An 18,679-nucleotide genomic window follows, 5' to 3' on the forward strand; every position below is an offset into this window, starting at 1 on the left:
GTGATAGCTCTTAGTGACACTGAGAGATCACAGTGATAGCACGTAGTGACACTGAGAGATCACAGTGATAGCACGTAGTGACACTAAGAGATCACAGTGATAGCACGTAGTGACACTGAGAGATCACAGTGATAGCACGTAGTGACACTGAGAGATCACAGTGATAGCACGTAGTGACACTAAGAGATCACAGTGATAGCACGTAGTGACACTGAGAGATCACAGTACTGACACGTAGTGACACTGAGAGATCACAGTGATAGCACGTAGTGACACTGAGAGATCACAGTGATAGCACGTAGTGACACTGAGAGATCACAGTGATAGCACATAGAGACACTGAGAGATCACAGTGATAGCACGTAGTGACACTGAGAGATCACAGTGATAGCACGTAGAGACACTGAGAGATCACAGTGATAGCACGTAGTGACACTGAGAAATCACAGTGATAGCACGTAGTGACACTGAGAGATCACAGTGATTGCACGTAGTGACACTGAGAGATCACAGTGATAGCACGTAGTGACACTGAGAGATCACAGTGATAGCACGTAGTGACACTGAGAGATCACAGTGATAGCACGTAGTGACACTGAGAGATCACAGTGATAGCACGTAGTGACACTGAGAGATCACAATGATAGCACGTAGTGACACTGAGACATCACAGTGATAGCACGTAGTCACACTGAGAGATCACAGTACTGACACGTATTGACACTGAGAGATCACAGTGTTAGCACGTAGTGACACTGATTGATCACAGTGATAGCACGTAGTGACACTGAGAGATCACAGTGATAGCACGTAGAGACACTGAGAGATCACAGTGATAGCACGTAGTGACACTGATAGATCACAGTGATAGCACGTAGAGACACTGAGAGATCACAGTGATAGCACGTAGTGACACTGAGAGATCACAGTGATAGCACGTAGTGGCACTGAGAGATCACAGTGATAGCACATAGTGACACTGAGAGTTCACAGTGATAGCACGTAGTGACACTGAGTGATCACAGTGATAGCACGTAGAGACACTGAGTGATCACAGTGATAGCACGTAGTGACACTGAGAGATCACAGTGATAGCACGTAGTGACACTGAGAGATCACAGTGATAGCACGTAGTGACACTGAGAGATCACAGTGATAGCACGTAGTGACACTGAGAGATCACAGTGATAGCACGTAGTGACACTGAGAGATCACATTGATAGCCCGTAGTGACACTGAGAGATCACAGTGATAGCATGTAGTGACACTGAGTGATCCCAGTACTGGCACGTAGTGACACTGAGAGATCACAGTGATAGCACGTAGAGACACTGAGAGATCACAGTGATAGCACGTAGTGACAATGAGAGATCACAGTGATAGCACGTATTGACACTGAGAGATCACAGTGATAGCACGTAGTGACACTGAGAGATCACAGTGATAGCACGTAGTGGCACTGAGAGATCACAGTGATAGCACGTAGTGACACTGAGAGATCACAGTGATAGCACGTAGTGACACTGAGAGATCACAGTGATAGCAAGTAGAGACACTGAGTGATCACAGTGATAGCACGTAGTGACACTGAGAGATCACAGTGATAGCACGTAGTGACACTGAGAGATCACAGTGATAGCACGTAGTGACACTGAGAGATCACAGTGATAGCACGTAGTGACACTGAGAGATCAGAGTACTGGGACGTAGTGACACTGAGAGATCACAGGGATAGCACGTAGAGACACTGACAGATCACAGTGATAGCACGTAGTGACTTTGAGAGATCACAGTGATAGCACGTAGTGACACTGAGAGATCACAGTGATAGCACGTAGTGACACTGAGAGATCACAGTGATAGCACGTAGTGACACTGAGAGATCACAGTGATAGCACGTAGTGACACTGAGAGATCACAGTGATAGCACGTAGTGACACTGAGAGATCACAGTGATAGCACGTAGTGACACTGAGAGATCACAGTGATAGCACGTAGTGGCACTGAGAGATCACAGTGATAGCACGTAGTGACACTGAGAGATCACAGTGATAGCACGTAGTGACACTGAGAGATCACAGTGATAGCACGTAGAGACACTGAGTGATCACAGTGATAGCACGTAGTGACACTGAGAGATCACAGTGATAGCACGTAGTGACACTGAGAGATCACAGTGATAGCACGTAGTGACACTGAGAGATCACAGTGATAGCACGTAGTGACACTGAGAGATCAGAGTACTGGGACGTAGTGACACTGAGAGATCACAGGGATAGCACGTAGAGACACTGAGAGATCACAGTGATAGCACGTAGTGACTTTGAGAGATCACAGTGATAGCACGTGCAGACACTGATAGATCTCAGTGATAGCACGTAGTGACACTGAGAGATCACAGTGATAGCATGTAGTGACACTGAGAGATCACAGTGATAGCACGTAGTGACACTGAGAGATCACAGTGATAGCACGTAGATACACTGAGTGATCATAGTGATAGCACGTAGAGACACTGTTAGATCACAGTGATAGCACGTAGAGACACTGAGAGATCACAGTGATAGCACGTAGTGACACTGAGAGATCACAGTGATAGCACGTAGTGACACTGAGAGATCACAGTGATAGCACGTAGTGACACTGAGAGATCACATTGATAGCACGTAGTGACACTGAGAGATCACAGTGATAGCACGTAGTGACACTGAGAGATCACCGTACTGGCACGTAGTGACATTGAGAGATCACAGTGATAGCACGTAGAGACACTGAGAGATCACAGTGATAGCACGTAGTGACACTGAGAGATCACAGTGATAGCACGTAGTGACACTGAGAGATCACAGTGATAGCACGTAGTGACACTGTGAGATCACAGTGATAGCATGTAGTGGCACTGAGAGATCACAGTGATAGCACGTAGTGACACTGAGAGATCACAGTGATAGCATGTAGTGACACTGAGAGATCACAGTGATAGCACGTAGTGACACTGAGAAATCACAGTGATAGCACGTAGTGGCACTGAGAGATCACAGTGATAGCACGTAGTGACACTGAGAGATCACAGTGATAGCACGTAGTGACACTGAGAGATAACAGTGATAGCACGTAGAGACACTGAGTGATCACAGTGATAGCACGTAGTGACACTGAGAGATCACAGTGATAGCACGTAGTGACACTGAGAGATCACAGTGATAGCACGTAGTGACACTGAGAGATCACAGTGATAGCACGTAGTGACACTGAGAGATCAGAGTACTGGGACGTAGTGACACTGAGAGATCACAGGGATAGCACGTAGAGACACTGAGAGATCACAGTGATAGCACGTAGTGACTTTGAGAGATCACAGTGATAGCACGTGCAGACACTGATAGATCTCAGTGATAGCACGTAGTGACACTGAGAGATCACAGTGATAGCATGTAGTGACACTGAGAGATCACAGTGATAGCACGTAGTGACACTGAGAGATCACAGTGATAGCACGTAGATACACTGAGTGATCATAGTGATAGCACGTAGAGACACTGTTAGATCACAGTGATAGCACGTAGAGACACTGAGAGATCACAGTGATAGCACGTAGTGACACTGAGAGATCACAGTGATAGCACGTAGTGACACTGAGAGATCACAGTGATAGCACGTAGTGACACTGAGAGATCACATTGATAGCACGTAGTGACACTGAGAGATCACAGTGATAGCACGTAGTGACACTGAGAGATCACCGTACTGGCACGTAGTGACATTGAGAGATCACAGTGATAGCACGTAGAGACACTGAGAGATCACAGTGATAGCACGTAGTGACACTGAGAGATCACAGTGATAGCACGTAGTGACACTGAGAGATCACAGTGATAGCACGTAGTGACACTGTGAGATCACAGTGATAGCATGTAGTGGCACTGAGAGATCACAGTGATAGCACGTAGTGACACTGAGAGATCACAGTGATAGCATGTAGTGACACTGAGAGATCACAGTGATAGCACGTAGAGACACTGAGTGATCACAGTGATAGCACGTAGTGACACTGAGAGATCACAGTGATAGCACGTAGTGACACTGAGAGATCACAGTGATAGCACGTAGTGACACTGAGAGATCACAGTGATAGCACGTAGTGACACTGAGAGATCACAGTGATAGCACGTAGTGACACTGAGAGATCAGAGTACTGGGACGTAGTGACACTGAGAGATCACAGTGATAGCACGTAGAGACACTGAGAGATCACAGTGATAGCACGTAGTGACACTGAGAGATCACAGTGATAGCACGTATTGACACTGAGAGATCACAGTGATAGCACGTAGTGACACTGAGAGATCACAGTGATAGCACGTAGTGGCACTGAGAGATCACAGTGATAGCACGTAGTGACACTGAGAGATCACAGTGATAGCACGTAGTGACACTGAGAGATCACAGTGATAGCACGTAGAGACACTGAGTGATCACAGTGATAGCACGTAGTGACACTGAGAGATCACAGTGATAGCACGTAGTGACACTGAGAGATCACAGTGATAGCATATAGTGACACTGAGAGATCACAGTGATAGCACGTAGTGACACTGAGAGATCAGAGTACTGGGACTTAGTGACACTGAGAGATCACAGTGATAGCACGTAGAGACACTGAGAGATCACAGTGGTAGCACGTAGTGACATTGTGAGATCACAGTGATAGCACGTAGTGACACTGAGAGATCACAGTGATAGCACGTAGTGACACTGAGAGATCACAGTGATAGCACGTAGTGACACTGAGAGATCACAGTGATAGCACGTAGTGACACTGAGAGATCACAGTGATAGCACGTAGTGACACTGAGAGATCACAGTGATAGCACGTAGTGGCACTGAGAGATCACAGTGATAGCACGTGCAGACACTGAGAGATCTCAGTGATAGCATGTAGTGACATTGAGAGATCACAGTGATAGCATGTAGTGACACTGAGAGATCACAGTGATAGCACGTAGTGACACTGAGAGATCACAGTGATAGCACGTAGAGACACTGAGTGATCACAGTGATAGCACGTAGAGACACTGATAGATCACAGTGATAGCACGTAGAGACACTGAGAGATCACAGTGATAGCACGTAGTGACACTGAGAGATCACAGTGATAGCACGTAGTGGCACTGAGAGATCACAGTGATAGCACATAGTGACACTGAGAGTTCACAGTGATAGCACGTAGTGAGACTGAGAGATCACAGTGATAGCACGTAGAGACACTGAGTGATCACAGTGATAGCACGTAGTGACACTGAGAGATCACAGTGATAGCACATAGTGACACTGAGAGATCACAGTGATAGCACGTAGTGACACTGAGAGATCACAGTGATAGCACGTAGTGACACTGAGAGATCACAGTGATAGCACGTAGTGACACTGAGAGATCACATTGATAGCACGTAGTGACACTGAGAGATCACAGTGATAGCACGTAGTGACACTGAGAGATCACCGTACTGGCACGTAGTGACACTGAGAGATCACAGTGATAGCACGTAGAGACACTGAGAGATCACAGTGATAGCACGTAGTGACACTGAGAGATCACAGTGATAGCACGTAGTGACACTGAGAGATCACAGTGATAGCACGTAGTGACACTGTGAGATCACAGTGATAGCACGTAGTGGCACTGAGAGATCACAGTGATAGCACGTAGTGACACTAAGAGATCACAGTGATAGCACGTAGTGACACTGAGAGATCACAGTGATAGCACGTAGAGACACTGAGTGATCACTGTGATAGCACGTAGTGACACTGAGAGATCACAGTGATAGCACGTAGTGACACTGAGAGATCACAGTGATAGCACGTAGTGACACTGAGAGATCACAGTGATAGCACGTAGTGACACTGAGAGATCACAGTGATAGCACGTAGTGACACTGAGAGATCACAGTGATAGCACGTAGTGACATTGAGAGATCAGAGTACTGGGACGTAGTGACACTGAGAGATCACAGTGATAGCACGTAGAGACACTGAGAGATCACAGTGATAGCACGTAGTGACACTGAGAGATCACAGTGATAGCACGTAGTGACACTGAGAGATCACAGTGATAGCACGTAGTGACACTGAGAGATCACAGTGATAGCACGTAGTGACACTGAGAGATCACAGTGATAGCACGTAGTGACACTGAGAGATCACAGTGATAGCACGTAGTGACACTGAGAGATCACAGTGATAGCACGTAGTGGCACTGAGAGATCACAGTGATAGCACGTGCAGACACTGAGAGATCTCAGTGATAGCACGTAGTGACACTGAGAGATCACAGTGATAGCATGTAGTGACACTGAGAGATCACAGTGATAGCACGTAGTGACACTGAGAGATCACAGTGATAGCACGTAGAGACACTGAGTGATCACAGTGATAGCACGTAGAGACACTGAGAGATCACAGTGATATCACGTAGTGACACTGAGAGATCACAGTGATAGCACGTAGTGACACTTAGAGATCACAGTGATAGCACGTAGTGACACTGAGAGATCACAGTGATAGCACGTAGTGACACTGAGAGATCACAGTGATAGCACGTAGTGACGCTGAGATATCACAGTGATAGCACGTAGTGACACTGAGAGATCACAGTGATAGCACGTAGTGACACTGAGAGATCACGGTGATAGCACGTAGTGACACTGAGAGATCACAGTGATAGCACGTAGTGACACTGAGAGATCACAGTACTGACACGTAGTGACACTGAGAGATCACAGTGATAGCACGTAGTGACACTGATAGATCACAGTGATAGCACGTAGTGACACTGAGAGATCACAGTGATAGCACATAGAGACACTGAGAGATCACAGTGATAGCACGTAGTGACACTGAGAGATCACAGTGATAGCACGTAGTGACACTGAGAGATCACAGTGATAGCACGTAGTGGCACTGAGAGATCACAGTGATAGCACGTAGTGACACTGAGAGATCACAGTGATAGCACGTAGTGACACTGAGAGATCACAGTGATAGCACTTAGAGACACTGAGTGATCACAGTGATAGCACGTAGTGACACTGAGAGATCACAGTGATAGCACGTAGTGACACTGAGAGATCACAGTGATAGCACGTAGTGACACTGAGAGATCACAGTGATAGCACGTAGTGACACTGAGAGATCACAGTGATAGCACGTAGTGACACTGAGAGATCACGGTGATAGCACGTAGTGACACTGAGAGATCACAGTGATAGCACGTAGTGACACTGAGAGATCACAGTACTGACACGTAGTGACACTGAGAGATCACAGTGATAGCACGTAGTGACACTGATAGATCACAGTGATAGCACGTAGTGACACTGAGAGATCACAGTGATAGCACATAGAGACACTGAGAGATCACAGTGATAGCACGTAGTGACACTGAGAGATCACAGTGATAGCACGTAGTGACACTGAGAGATCACAGTGATAGCACGTAGTGGCACTGAGAGATCACAGTGATAGCACGTAGTGACACTGAGAGATCACAGTGATAGCACGTAGTGACACTGAGAGATCACAGTGATAGCACTTAGAGACACTGAGTGATCACAGTGATAGCACGTAGTGACACTGAGAGATCACAGTGATAGCACGTAGTGACACTGAGAGATCACAGTGATAGCACGTAGTGACACTGAGCGATCACAGTGATAGCACGTAGTGACACTGAGAGATCACAGTGATAGCACGTATTGACACTGATAGATCACAGTGATAGCACGTAGTGACACTGAGCGATCACAGTGATAGCACGTAGTGACACTGAGAGATCACAGTGATGGCAAATAGTGACACTGAGTGAACCCACAGCTGGGTTCGACTGGTGCTTTGGATCCCAGTTGGAATCTGGCGACACTGGTAGTTTGCAGTGCTGTGGTGAGCTTGTCCTGAGAGATCTCATTGTTGTCCAGTACTGACAGTGAGAGGCCCCAATGCTGGCACACATTTTCACTGAAATTCCACCAGCTGCTGTGGTGATATTTAAACCCATGTCCCCAGTGCATTAGCCTGGCTCCTTGGATTGTTATTCCAGTGACATTAACACAATATCACCAGCTCCCCATGGTCCCGAGTATAACCGTGCAGCATGTATTATGAACTAATCTTTTTTGAAATGCCATTAAATTTCCCTTGTATTTCCCGCAGGTTTCCAATCTCACCAGAAAAAGCTTCTTGAAGAACTGAAGGATTACAAGTTTGTATTCCCACACGTTGTATCTGGGAAAGAGAAACGGAGTGTAGCTAAACCACCCCAGGTAATTAATCTGACAGGGTTCTACGGTCTGATTGCATTGACTCAATCCAGCCTGTTGTGCCACCCCTGTCTAATGATCTCAATCATTTCAATCCATCCAACAGCAACGGTTTGTATTCATAAAATGTTCCAAAGTGCTTCACAGGTATAGGATAAAGCAAAAACAAGGCAACGAGATCCATAAGGCGATATTAGGGCAGCTGAAACTAGTCGTTAAAAAGGTAGGTTTTACTAGCATCTTAAAGGAGCGATGCAAGGTAAAGAGAAAGAAGCTTGCGGAAGAAATTCCAGAGCTTAGGATTCAGGCGGCTGAAGGTTGAGCGATTAAAATCAGGAATGCTCAAGAGGGCAGAATAACCGTTGATATCTTAAAGGGTTCTGGGGCTGGACATGATTACAAGCGATAAGGAAGAGCAAGATCATAGAGAGTTAAAAAAAAGAGAATTTAAATCAAGGCATATTTAACTGGGAGCCAATGTAGGTCAGTGAACAGAATTTGGTGTGCGTTAGGAGATAGTATGAGTAGCTCTGTTTCAGCAGCAGATGAGCTGAGGTAGGTGAGAAGTCAGATGTTATGGAACTGGAAATAAACACTCTTGAATATGGCACAAAAATGTGGTAGGAATTTGATCTCAAGTTACGATTAGATCAATAAGAATGGTATCAGGCGAAAACAGTCCTACCCAGCTGGATAGTGGTGGACAGACAGTGCAGGAGGATGGGGACATTAACAGTGTCAAAGTTTCCATACAGGTCAAGAAGGATGAGGAGGGAGAGTTTATGTTTGTCGCAGTCACATGGGATATGATCAGGCAGTCGTCCAGATGGACGGTCTCCGTACCTGGCATGGCTCGGTTTTGGTGCTCCTGCACTCTGCATCTTATGGGAAGATATATTTGTGGGGTTTGAACCCCTCTATTCTCAGCTATCCCACAACAAACCAGCAGCCAATCCAAAAACTGGACCTTGAAAGCCTGCCTAGCTTTATTTTATTCGCTCAAGCGATGTGGACGATGCTGGCATTTATTGCCCATCTTTACCTGTTGTATGTACACAGTTAGAACAGTGTGAGAAGGAGCGAGACAAAGAGCGGAGACAGGAGTTAAAAGAGCGTGAGAAGTCCCAAGAGTGAGAGAGGAGCTGGGGAGTTAGAAGAGCCCGAGAAGGAGCGAGATGAGCTGGGAAGATTGAAGAGCACGAGAAGGAACGAGATTGAGAACGGAGCTGGGGAGTTAAAAGAGCCCGAGAAGGATCAAGACCGAGAAAGGAGCTGGGTTTTTTTTATATTCATTTTCAGGATGTGGGCTTCGCTGGCTAGGCCAGCATTTGTTGCCCAGACCTAGTTGCCCTTGAGAAGGTGATGGTGAGCTGCCTTCTTGAACCGCTGCAGTCCATATGGTGTAGGTACACCCACAGTGCTGTTAGGGAGGGAGTTCCAGGATTTTGACCCAGCGATATTGAAGGAACGGTGATATATTTCCAAGTCAGGATGGTGAGTGACTTGGAGGGGAACTTCCAGATGATGGTGTTACCATCTATCTGCTGCCCTTGTCCTTCTAGATGGTAGTGGCTATGGGTTTGGAAGGTGCTATCTAAGAAGTCTTGGTGCATTTGCATCTTGGTGCATCTTGTAGATGGTACACTCTGCTGCTACTGTGCGTCAATGGTGGAGGGAGTGAATGTTTGTGGATGTGGTGCCAATCAACTGGGCTGCTTTGTCCTGGACAGTATCAAGCTTCTTGAGTGTTGTTCTTGAGTGATGAGCTGCACTCATCCAGGCAAATGAGGAGTATTCCATCATGACTTGCTCCTTGTAGATGATGGACAGTCTTTGGGGAGTCAGGAGGTGAGTTACTCGTCGCACTATTCCTAGCCTCTGACCTGCTCTTGTAGCCACAGTATTTATATGGCTAGTCCAGCTCAGTTTCTGGTCAATGGTAACCCTCAGGATGTTGACAGTGGGGGATTCAGTGATGGCAATGCCATTGAACATCAAGGGGCGATGGTTGGATTCTCTCTTGTTGGAGATGGTCGTTGCCTGGCACTTGTGTGGCGTGAATGTTACTTGCCACTTGTCAGACCCAGGCTGCATATTGTCCAGGCCTTGCTGCATTTGGACATGGACTGCTTCAGTATTTGAGGAGTCGCAAATGGTGATGAACATTGTGCAATCATCAGCGAACATCCCCACTTCTGAGCTTATAATGGAAGGAAGGTCATTGATGAAGCAGCTGAAGATGGTTGGGCCGAGGACACTACCCTGAGGAACTCCTGCAGTGATGTGCTGGAGCTGAGATGACTGACCTCCAACAACCACAACCATCTTCCTTTGTGCTAGGTATGACTCCAACCAGCAGAGAGTTTTCCCCTGATCCCCATTAACTCCAGTTTTGCTAGGGCTCCTTGATGCCACACTTGGTCAAATGCTGCCTTGATGTCAAGGGCAGTCACTCTCACCTCACCTTGAGAGTTCAGCTCTTTTGTCCACATTTGAACCAAGGCTGTAATGAGGTCAGGAGCTGAGTGGCCCTGGCAGAACCCAAACTGGGCACCAGTGAGCAGGTTATTGCTAAGAAAGTGCTACTCGATAGCAGTGTTGATGACCCCTTCCATTACTTTACTGATGATCGAGGGTAAAATGATGGAGCGGTAATTGGCCGGGATAGTTGTCCTGCTTTTTGTGTACAGGACATACCTGGGCAATTTTCCATATAGCCGGGTAGATGCCAGTATTGTAGCTGTACTGGAACAGCTTGGCTAGGGGTGCGGCAAGTTCTGGAGCACAAGTCTTCAGTACCAAAACCGGAATATTGTCAGGGCCCATAGCCTTTGCAGTATCCAGTGCCTTCAGCCATTTCTTGATATCACGTGGAGTGAATTGAATTGGCTGAAGACTGGCACCTGTGATGCTGGGGAGCTCCGGGGCAGGCCAAGGTGGATCATCCACTCAGCACTTCTGGCTGAAGATTGTTGCGAATGCCTTATCTTTTACACTGAGGTGCTAGGCTCCTCCATCATTGAGGATGGGGATATTTGTGGAGCCTCCTCCAGTGAGCGTTTTAATTGCCCACCACCATTCACGACTGGATGTGGAAGGACTGCAGAGTTTTGATCTGATCTGTTGTTTGTGGGATCACTTAGCTCTGTTTATCACTTGCTGCTTATGCTGTTTGAAACTCAAGTGGTCTTGAGTTATAGCTTCACCAGGTTGACTCCTCATTTTTAGGTATGCCTGATGCTGCTCCTGGCATGCCCTCCTCCACTCTTCATTGAACCAGGGTTGATCCCCTGGCTCGATGGTAATGGTAGAGTGGGGGATATGCTGGGTCATGAGGTTACAGATTGTGTTCGAGTACAATTCTGCTGCTGCTGATGGCCCACAGCGCCTCATGTTCAGTCTTGAGTTGCTAGTTCTGTTTGAAATCTATCCCATTTAGCACGATGGTAGTGCCACACAACACAATGGAGGGTGTCCTCAATGTGAAGGTGGAACGTCGTCTCCACAAGGACTGTGTGGTGGTCACTCTTACCGATAATGTCATGGACAGATGCATCTGCGGCAGGCAGGTTGGTGAGGACGAGGTCAAGTATATTTTTCCCTCTTGGTTCCCTCACCACCTACTGCAGACACAGTCTAGCAGCGATGTCATTTAGGACTTGGCTCGGTCAGTAGTAGTGTTACCAAGCCACTGTTGGTGATGAACATTGAAGTCCCCCACCCAGAGTACATTCTGTGCCCTTGCCACCCTCAGTGCTTCCTCCAAGTGATGTTCAACATGGAGGAGCACTGATTCATTAGCTGAGGGAGAGTGGTACGTGGTAATCAGCAGGAGATTTCCTTGCCCATGTTTGATCTGATGCCATGAGACTCCATGGGGTCTAGAGTTGATGTTGAGGACTGCCAGGCAACTCCCTCCCAACTGTATACCAGTGTGCTGCCACCTCTGCTGGGTCTATCCCGCCAGTGGGACATACCCAGCAATGGTGATGGTGATGTCCAGGACATTATCTGTAAGGTATGGTTCTGTGAGGATGACTATGTCAGGCTGTTGCTTGACTTGTCTGTGAGGCAGCTCTCACAATTTTAGCACTAGCCCCCAGATGTTAGTAAGGAGGACTTTGCAGTGCTGAGGTTGATGCCGGGTGATCCATCCGGTTTCATTCCTTTTTAGTGGTTTGTTACAACTGAGTGCCTTGTTGGGCCATTTAAGAGTCAACCACATTGCTGTGGATCTGGAGACCAGCTAAGGATGATAGATTTCCTTCCCTACTGGATATTAGGGAACCAGGTGGGTCTTTGCAACAATTGACAGTAGTCACTTAGACTTTTAATTCCAGATTTTTATTGCCGTGGCAGGATTTGAACCCAGGTCCTCAGACCATTACCCTGGGTCTCTGGATTACTAGTCCAGTGACAATACTACTACGCCATCACCTCCCCTAATAGATCACCCAAGCCTGGATATTGTTCAGGTCTCACTGAATTTGAACATGGACTGTTTCAGTATCTGAGGAGTCATGAATGGTGCTGAACATTGTGCAATCATCAGCGAACATTCCCACTTCTGACCTTATGATGGAAGGAAGGTCATTGATGAAGCAGCTGAAGATGGTTGGGCCGAGGACACTACCCTGAGGAACTCCTGCAGTGATGTCCTGGAGCTGAGGTGACTGACCTCCAACAACCACAACCATCTTCCTTTGTGCTAGGTGTGACTCCAACCAGCAGAGAGTTTACTCGTGGATTGGCATTGAATCCAGTTTTGCTAGGGCTCCTTGATGTCACATTCGGTCAAATGCTGCCTTGATGTCAAGGGTAGTCATTCTGACACGAGCGTGAGAAGGAGAAAAACTGACAGAGGAGCTCGGGGGTTTGATTAGCATGAGAAGGGGTGAGATCGAGAGCAAACTGGGGAGTTAAAAGGGCGTGAGAAGGAGCGAGACCGAGAGCGGAGCTGGAAGTTAGACTGGCATCTGTGATGCTGGGGACTTCCGGAGGAGGCTGCGATGGATCGTCTATTTAAGCACATCTGGCTGAAGATTGTTGTAAATGCATGAGCCTTATCTTTTGCACTGATGTGCTGGGATCCCCCATCATTGAGAATGGGGATATTTGTGGAGCCTCCTCCTCCATTAAGTTGTTTAATTGTCCAGCACCATTCACGACTGGACCTAGAAGGACTACAGAGCTTAGATCAGATTGGATGGTTGTGGGATCGCTTAGCTCTGTCTATCACATCCTGCTTTCACTCTTTGGCACACAAGTATCCCTGTGTTGTATCTTCACCAGGTTGGCATCTTGTTTTTAAGTGCTGCTCCTGGCATGGCCTCTTGCACTCTTCATTGAACCAGTGTTGATCCCCTGGCTTGATGGTAATGGTAGAGTGGGGGTTATGCTGTGCCTGGAGGTTACAGATTGTGATTGAGTACAATTCTGCTGCTGCTGCTTGCTAACGTCAGTGATTCTTCCAAGGTGTGTTCAACGTGGAGGAGTGCTGATTCATCAGCTGAGGGAGGGTGGTATGTGGTAATCAGCAGGAGGTTTCCTTGCCCATGTTTGACCTCATACCATGAGACTTCTTGGGGTCTGGAATCGATGTTGAGGACTGCCATGTCAACTCCCTCCTGATGTTATAACATTGTGCCATTGACTTTGCTGGGTCAGCCCTGTCAGTGGGACAGAACATACCCAGCAATGGTAGCAGAGGTGTTTAGGATAAATTGTCAATTATAATCCTGAGAGTTGGCTGTATCAGTTGCTTGACCAGTTTGTGGAGCAACTCTCCAGAATTTTACACAAGCCCTCAAATGTTTGCCAGGTTGACTGAGCACAGTATGAGCACAGTGTGAGCACAGTATGAGCACAGTGTAAGCACAGTGTGAGCTCAGTGTAAGCACAGTGTGAGCACAGGGTGAGCACAGTATGAGCACAGTGTGACTGAGCACAGTATGAGCACAGTGTGAGCACAGTGTGAGCACAGTGTGAGCTCAGTGTGAGCACAGTATGAGCACAGGGTGAGCACAGTGTGAGCAAAGTGTGAGCACAGTGTGAGCGCAGTGTGAGTACAGTGTGAGCTCAGTGTAAGCACAGTGTGAGCACAGGGTGAGTACAGTGTGAGCACAGCGTGAGCACAGTGTGACTGAGCACAGTGTGAGCACAGTATGAGCACAGTGTGAGCACAGTGTGAGCTCAGTGTGAGCACAGTGTGAGCGCAGTGTGAACACAGTGTGAGCAAAGTGTGAGCACAGTGTGAGCGCAGTGTGAATACAGTGTGAGCTCAGTATGAGCACAATGTAAGCACAGTGTGAGTACAGTGTGAGCACAGGTTGAGCACAGTGTGAGCACAGTGTGAGCACAGGGTGAGTACAGTGTGAGCACAGTATGAGCACAGTGTGAGCACAGTGTGAGTACAGTGTGAGCACAGTGTGAGCACCGTGTGAGCACAGTATGAGCACAGTGTGAGAACAGTGTGAGTGTGAGCACAGCGTGAGCACAGTGTGAGTGCAGTGTGAACACTGTGAGCAAAGTGTAAACGCAGTGTGAGCACAGTGTGAGTACAGTGTGAGCACAGGGTGTGCACAATGTGAGCCCAGTATGAGCACAGTGTGAGTACAGTGTGAGCCCAGTATGAGCACAGTGTGAGCGCAGTGTGAGCACAGTATGAGCGCAGTGTGAGTACAGTGTGAGCGCAGGGTGAGCACAGTATGAGCACAGTGTGAGCACAGTGTGAGCAAAGTGTGAGCACAGTGTGAACGCAGTGTGAGCGCAGTGTGAGTACAGTGTGAGCACAGTATGAGCACAGTGTGAGCCCAGTGTGAGCACAGTGTGAGCACAGTGTGAGCACAGGGTGAGCACAGTGTGAGCACAGTATGAGCACAATATAAGCACAGTGTGAGTACAGTGTGAGCGCAGTGTGAGCACCGTGTGAGCACAGTGTGAGCTCAGTGTGAGCACAGTATGAGCACAGGGTGAGCACAGTGAACAAAGTGTGAGCACAGTGTGAGCGCAGTGTGAGCGCAGTGTGAGCTCAGTGTAAGCACAGTGTGAGCACAGCGTGAGCACAGTGTGAGCACAGCGTGAGCACAGTGTGACTGAGCACAGTATGAGCACAGTGTGAGCACAGTATGAGCACAGTGTGAGCACAGTGTGAGCACAGTGTGAGAACAATATGAGCACTGTGAGCACCGTGTGAGCACAGTATGAGCACAGTGAGCAAAGTGTGAGCGCAGTGTGAGCACAGTGTGAGCACAGTGTGAGCACAGCGTGAGCACAGTGTGACTGAGCACAGTATGAGCACAGTGTGAGCACAGTATGAGCACAGTGTGAGCACAGTGTGAGAACAATATGAGAACAATATGAGCACAGTGTGAGCACAGTGTGAGTACAGTGTGAGCACAGTGTGAGCACAGTATGAGCACAATATGAGCACAGTGTGAGCACAGTGTGAGCACAGTATGAGAACAATATGAGCACAGTGTGAGCACAGTGTGAGCATAGTATGAGCACAGTGTGAGCACAGTGTGAGCACAGTATGAGTACAGTGTGAGCACAGTGTGAGCACAGTGTGAGCACAGTATGAGAACAATATGAGCACAGTGTGAGCACAGTATGAGCACAGTGTGAGCACAGTATGAGAACAATGTGAGCACAGTGTGAGCACAGTGTGAGTACAGTGTGAGCACAGTATGAGCACAATATGAGCACAGTGTGAGCACAGTATGAGCACAGTGTGAGCACAGTATGAGCACAATATGAGCACAGTGTGAGCACAGTGTGAGCACAGTGTGAGCACAGTATGAGAACAATGTGAGCACAGTGTGAGCACAGTGTGAGCACAGTGTGAGCATAGTATGAGCACAGTGTGAGTACAGTGTGAGCACAGTGTGAGCATAGTATGAGCAAAGTGTGAGCACAGTGTGAGCACAGTATGAGTACAGTGTGAGCACAGTGTGAGCACAGTGTGAGCACAGTATGAGCACAGTGTGAGCACAGTGTGAGCACAGTGTGAGCACAGTATGAGCACAGTGTGAGCACAGTGTGAGCACAGTGTGAGCACAGTATGAGAACAATATGAGCACAGTGTGAGCACAGTATGAGCACAGTGTGAGCACAGTATGAGCACAATATGAGCACATGTGAGCACAGTGTGAGCACAGTGTGAGCATAGTATGAGCACAGTGTGAGTACAGTGTGAGCACAGTGTGAGCATAGTATGAGCACAGTGTGAGCACAGTGTGAGCACTGTATGAGTACAGTGTGAGCACAGTGTGAGCAGAGTGTGAGCACAGTATGAGCACAGTGTGAGCACAGTGTGAGCACAGTGTGAGCACAGTATGAGCACAGTGTGAGCACAGTGTGAGCACAGTGTGAGCACAGTATGAGAACAATATGAGCACAGTGTGAGCACAGTATGAGTACAGTGTGAGCACAGTGTGAGCACAGTGTGAGCACAGTGTGAGCACAGTATGAGAACAATATGAGCACAGTGTGAGCACAGTGTGAGCACAGGGTGAGCACAGTGTTAGCATAGTATGAGCACAGTGTGAGTACAGTGTGAGCACAGTGTGAGCATAGTATGAGCACAGTGTGAGCACAGTGTGAGCACAGTGTGAGCACAGTATGAGTACAGTGTGAGCACAGTGTGAGCACAGTGTGAGAACAATATGAGCACTGTGAGCACAGTGTGAGCACAGTATGAGCACAGTGTGAGCACAATGTGAGCACAGTATGAGAACAATATGAGCACAGTGTGAGCACAGTGTGAGTACAGTGTGAGCACAGTATGAGCACAATATGAGCACAGTGTGAGCACAGTGTGAGCACAGTGTGAGCACAGTATGAGAACAATATGAGCACAGTGTGAGCACAGTGTGAGCACAGGGTGAGCACAGTGTGAGCATAGTATGAGCACAGTGTGAGTACAGTGTGAGCACAGTGTGAGCATAGTATGAGCACAGTGTTAGCACAGTGTGAGCACAGTATGAGTACAGTGTGAGCACAGTGTGAGCACAGTGTGAGCACAGTGTGAGCACAGTATGAGAACAATATGAGCACAGTGTGAGCACAGTGTGAGCACAGTGTGAGCACAGGGTGAGCACAGTGTGAGCATAGTATGAGCACAGTGTGAGTACAGTGTGAGCACAGTGTGAGCATAGTATGAGCACAGTGTGAGCACAGTGTGAGCACAGTGTGAGCACAGTATGAGCAAAGTGTGAGCACAGTGTGAGCACAGTGTGAGCACATTGTGAGCACAGTATGAGAACAATATGAGCACAGTGTGAGCACAGTATGAGCACAGTGTGAGCACAGTATGAGAACAATGTGAGCACAGTGTGAGCACAGTGTGAGTACAGTGTGAGCACAGTATGAACACAATATGAGCACAGTGTGAGCACAGTATGAGCACAGTGTGAGCACAGTATGAGCACAAAATGAGCACAGTGTGAGCACAGTGTGAGCACAGTATGAGAACAATGTGAGCACAGTGTGAGCACAGTGTGAGCACAGTGTGAGTACAGTGTGAGCACAGTGTGAGCATAGTATGAGCACAGTGTGAGCACAGTATGAGTACAGTGTGAGCACAGTGTGAGCACAGTATGAGCACAGTGTGAGCACAGTGTGAGCACAGTGTGAGCACAGTATGAGCACAGTGTGAGCACAGTGTGAGCACAGTGTGAGCACAGTATGAGAACAATATGAGCACAGTGTGAGCACAGTATGAGCACAGTGTGAGCACAGTATGAGAACAATATGAGCACAGTGTGAGCACAGTGTGAGTACAGTGTGAGCACAGTATGAGCACAATATGAGCACAGTGTGAGCACAGTATGAGCACAGTGTGAGCACAGTATGAGAACAATATGAGCACAGTGTGAGCACAGTGTGAGCACAGTGTGAGCACAGGGTGAGCACAGTGTGAGCATAGTATGAGCACAGTGTGAGTACAGTGTGAGCACAGTGTGAGCATAGTATGAGCACAGTGTGAGCACAGTGTGAGCACAGTATGAGCACAGTGTGAGCACAGTGTGAGCACAGTGTGAGCACAGTATGAGAACAATATGAACACAGTGTGAGCACAGTATGAGCACAGTGTGAGCACAGTATGAGCACAGTGTGAGCACAGTATGAGCACAGTGTGAGCACAGTGTGAGTACAGTGTGAGCACAGTATGAGCACAGTGTGAGTACAGTGTGAGCACAGTATGAGCACAGTGTGAGCACAGTGTGAGCACAGTATGAGCACAGTATGAGCACAGTATGAGCACAGTGTGAGCACAGTGTGAGCACAGTGTGAGTGCAGTATGAGCACAGTATGAGCACAGTGTGAGCACAGTGTGAGTACAGTATGAGCACAGTATG

The 18,679-nt window shown here is 47.7% G+C and overlaps 1 protein-coding gene across 1 annotated transcript in view; it reads left to right on the plus strand.

Moving 5' to 3' along the window:
- Nucleotides 1-18,679, plus strand: part of LOC144680358 (disintegrin and metalloproteinase domain-containing protein 12-like) — a 972,827-nt gene that overhangs the window by 470,027 nt on the left and 484,121 nt on the right. Inside the window, exon 2 of the mRNA XM_078541354.1 lies at nt 8,212-8,321. Coding sequence (XP_078397480.1) covers nt 8,212-8,321 — 110 coding nt within the window. The remainder of the gene's footprint in view (nt 1-8,211; nt 8,322-18,679) is intronic.

This window comes from Cetorhinus maximus, chromosome 1 (assembly GCF_964194155.1).
Source record: "Cetorhinus maximus chromosome 1, sCetMax3.hap1.1, whole genome shotgun sequence".
Taxonomy (NCBI): domain Eukaryota; kingdom Metazoa; phylum Chordata; class Chondrichthyes; order Lamniformes; family Cetorhinidae; genus Cetorhinus; species Cetorhinus maximus.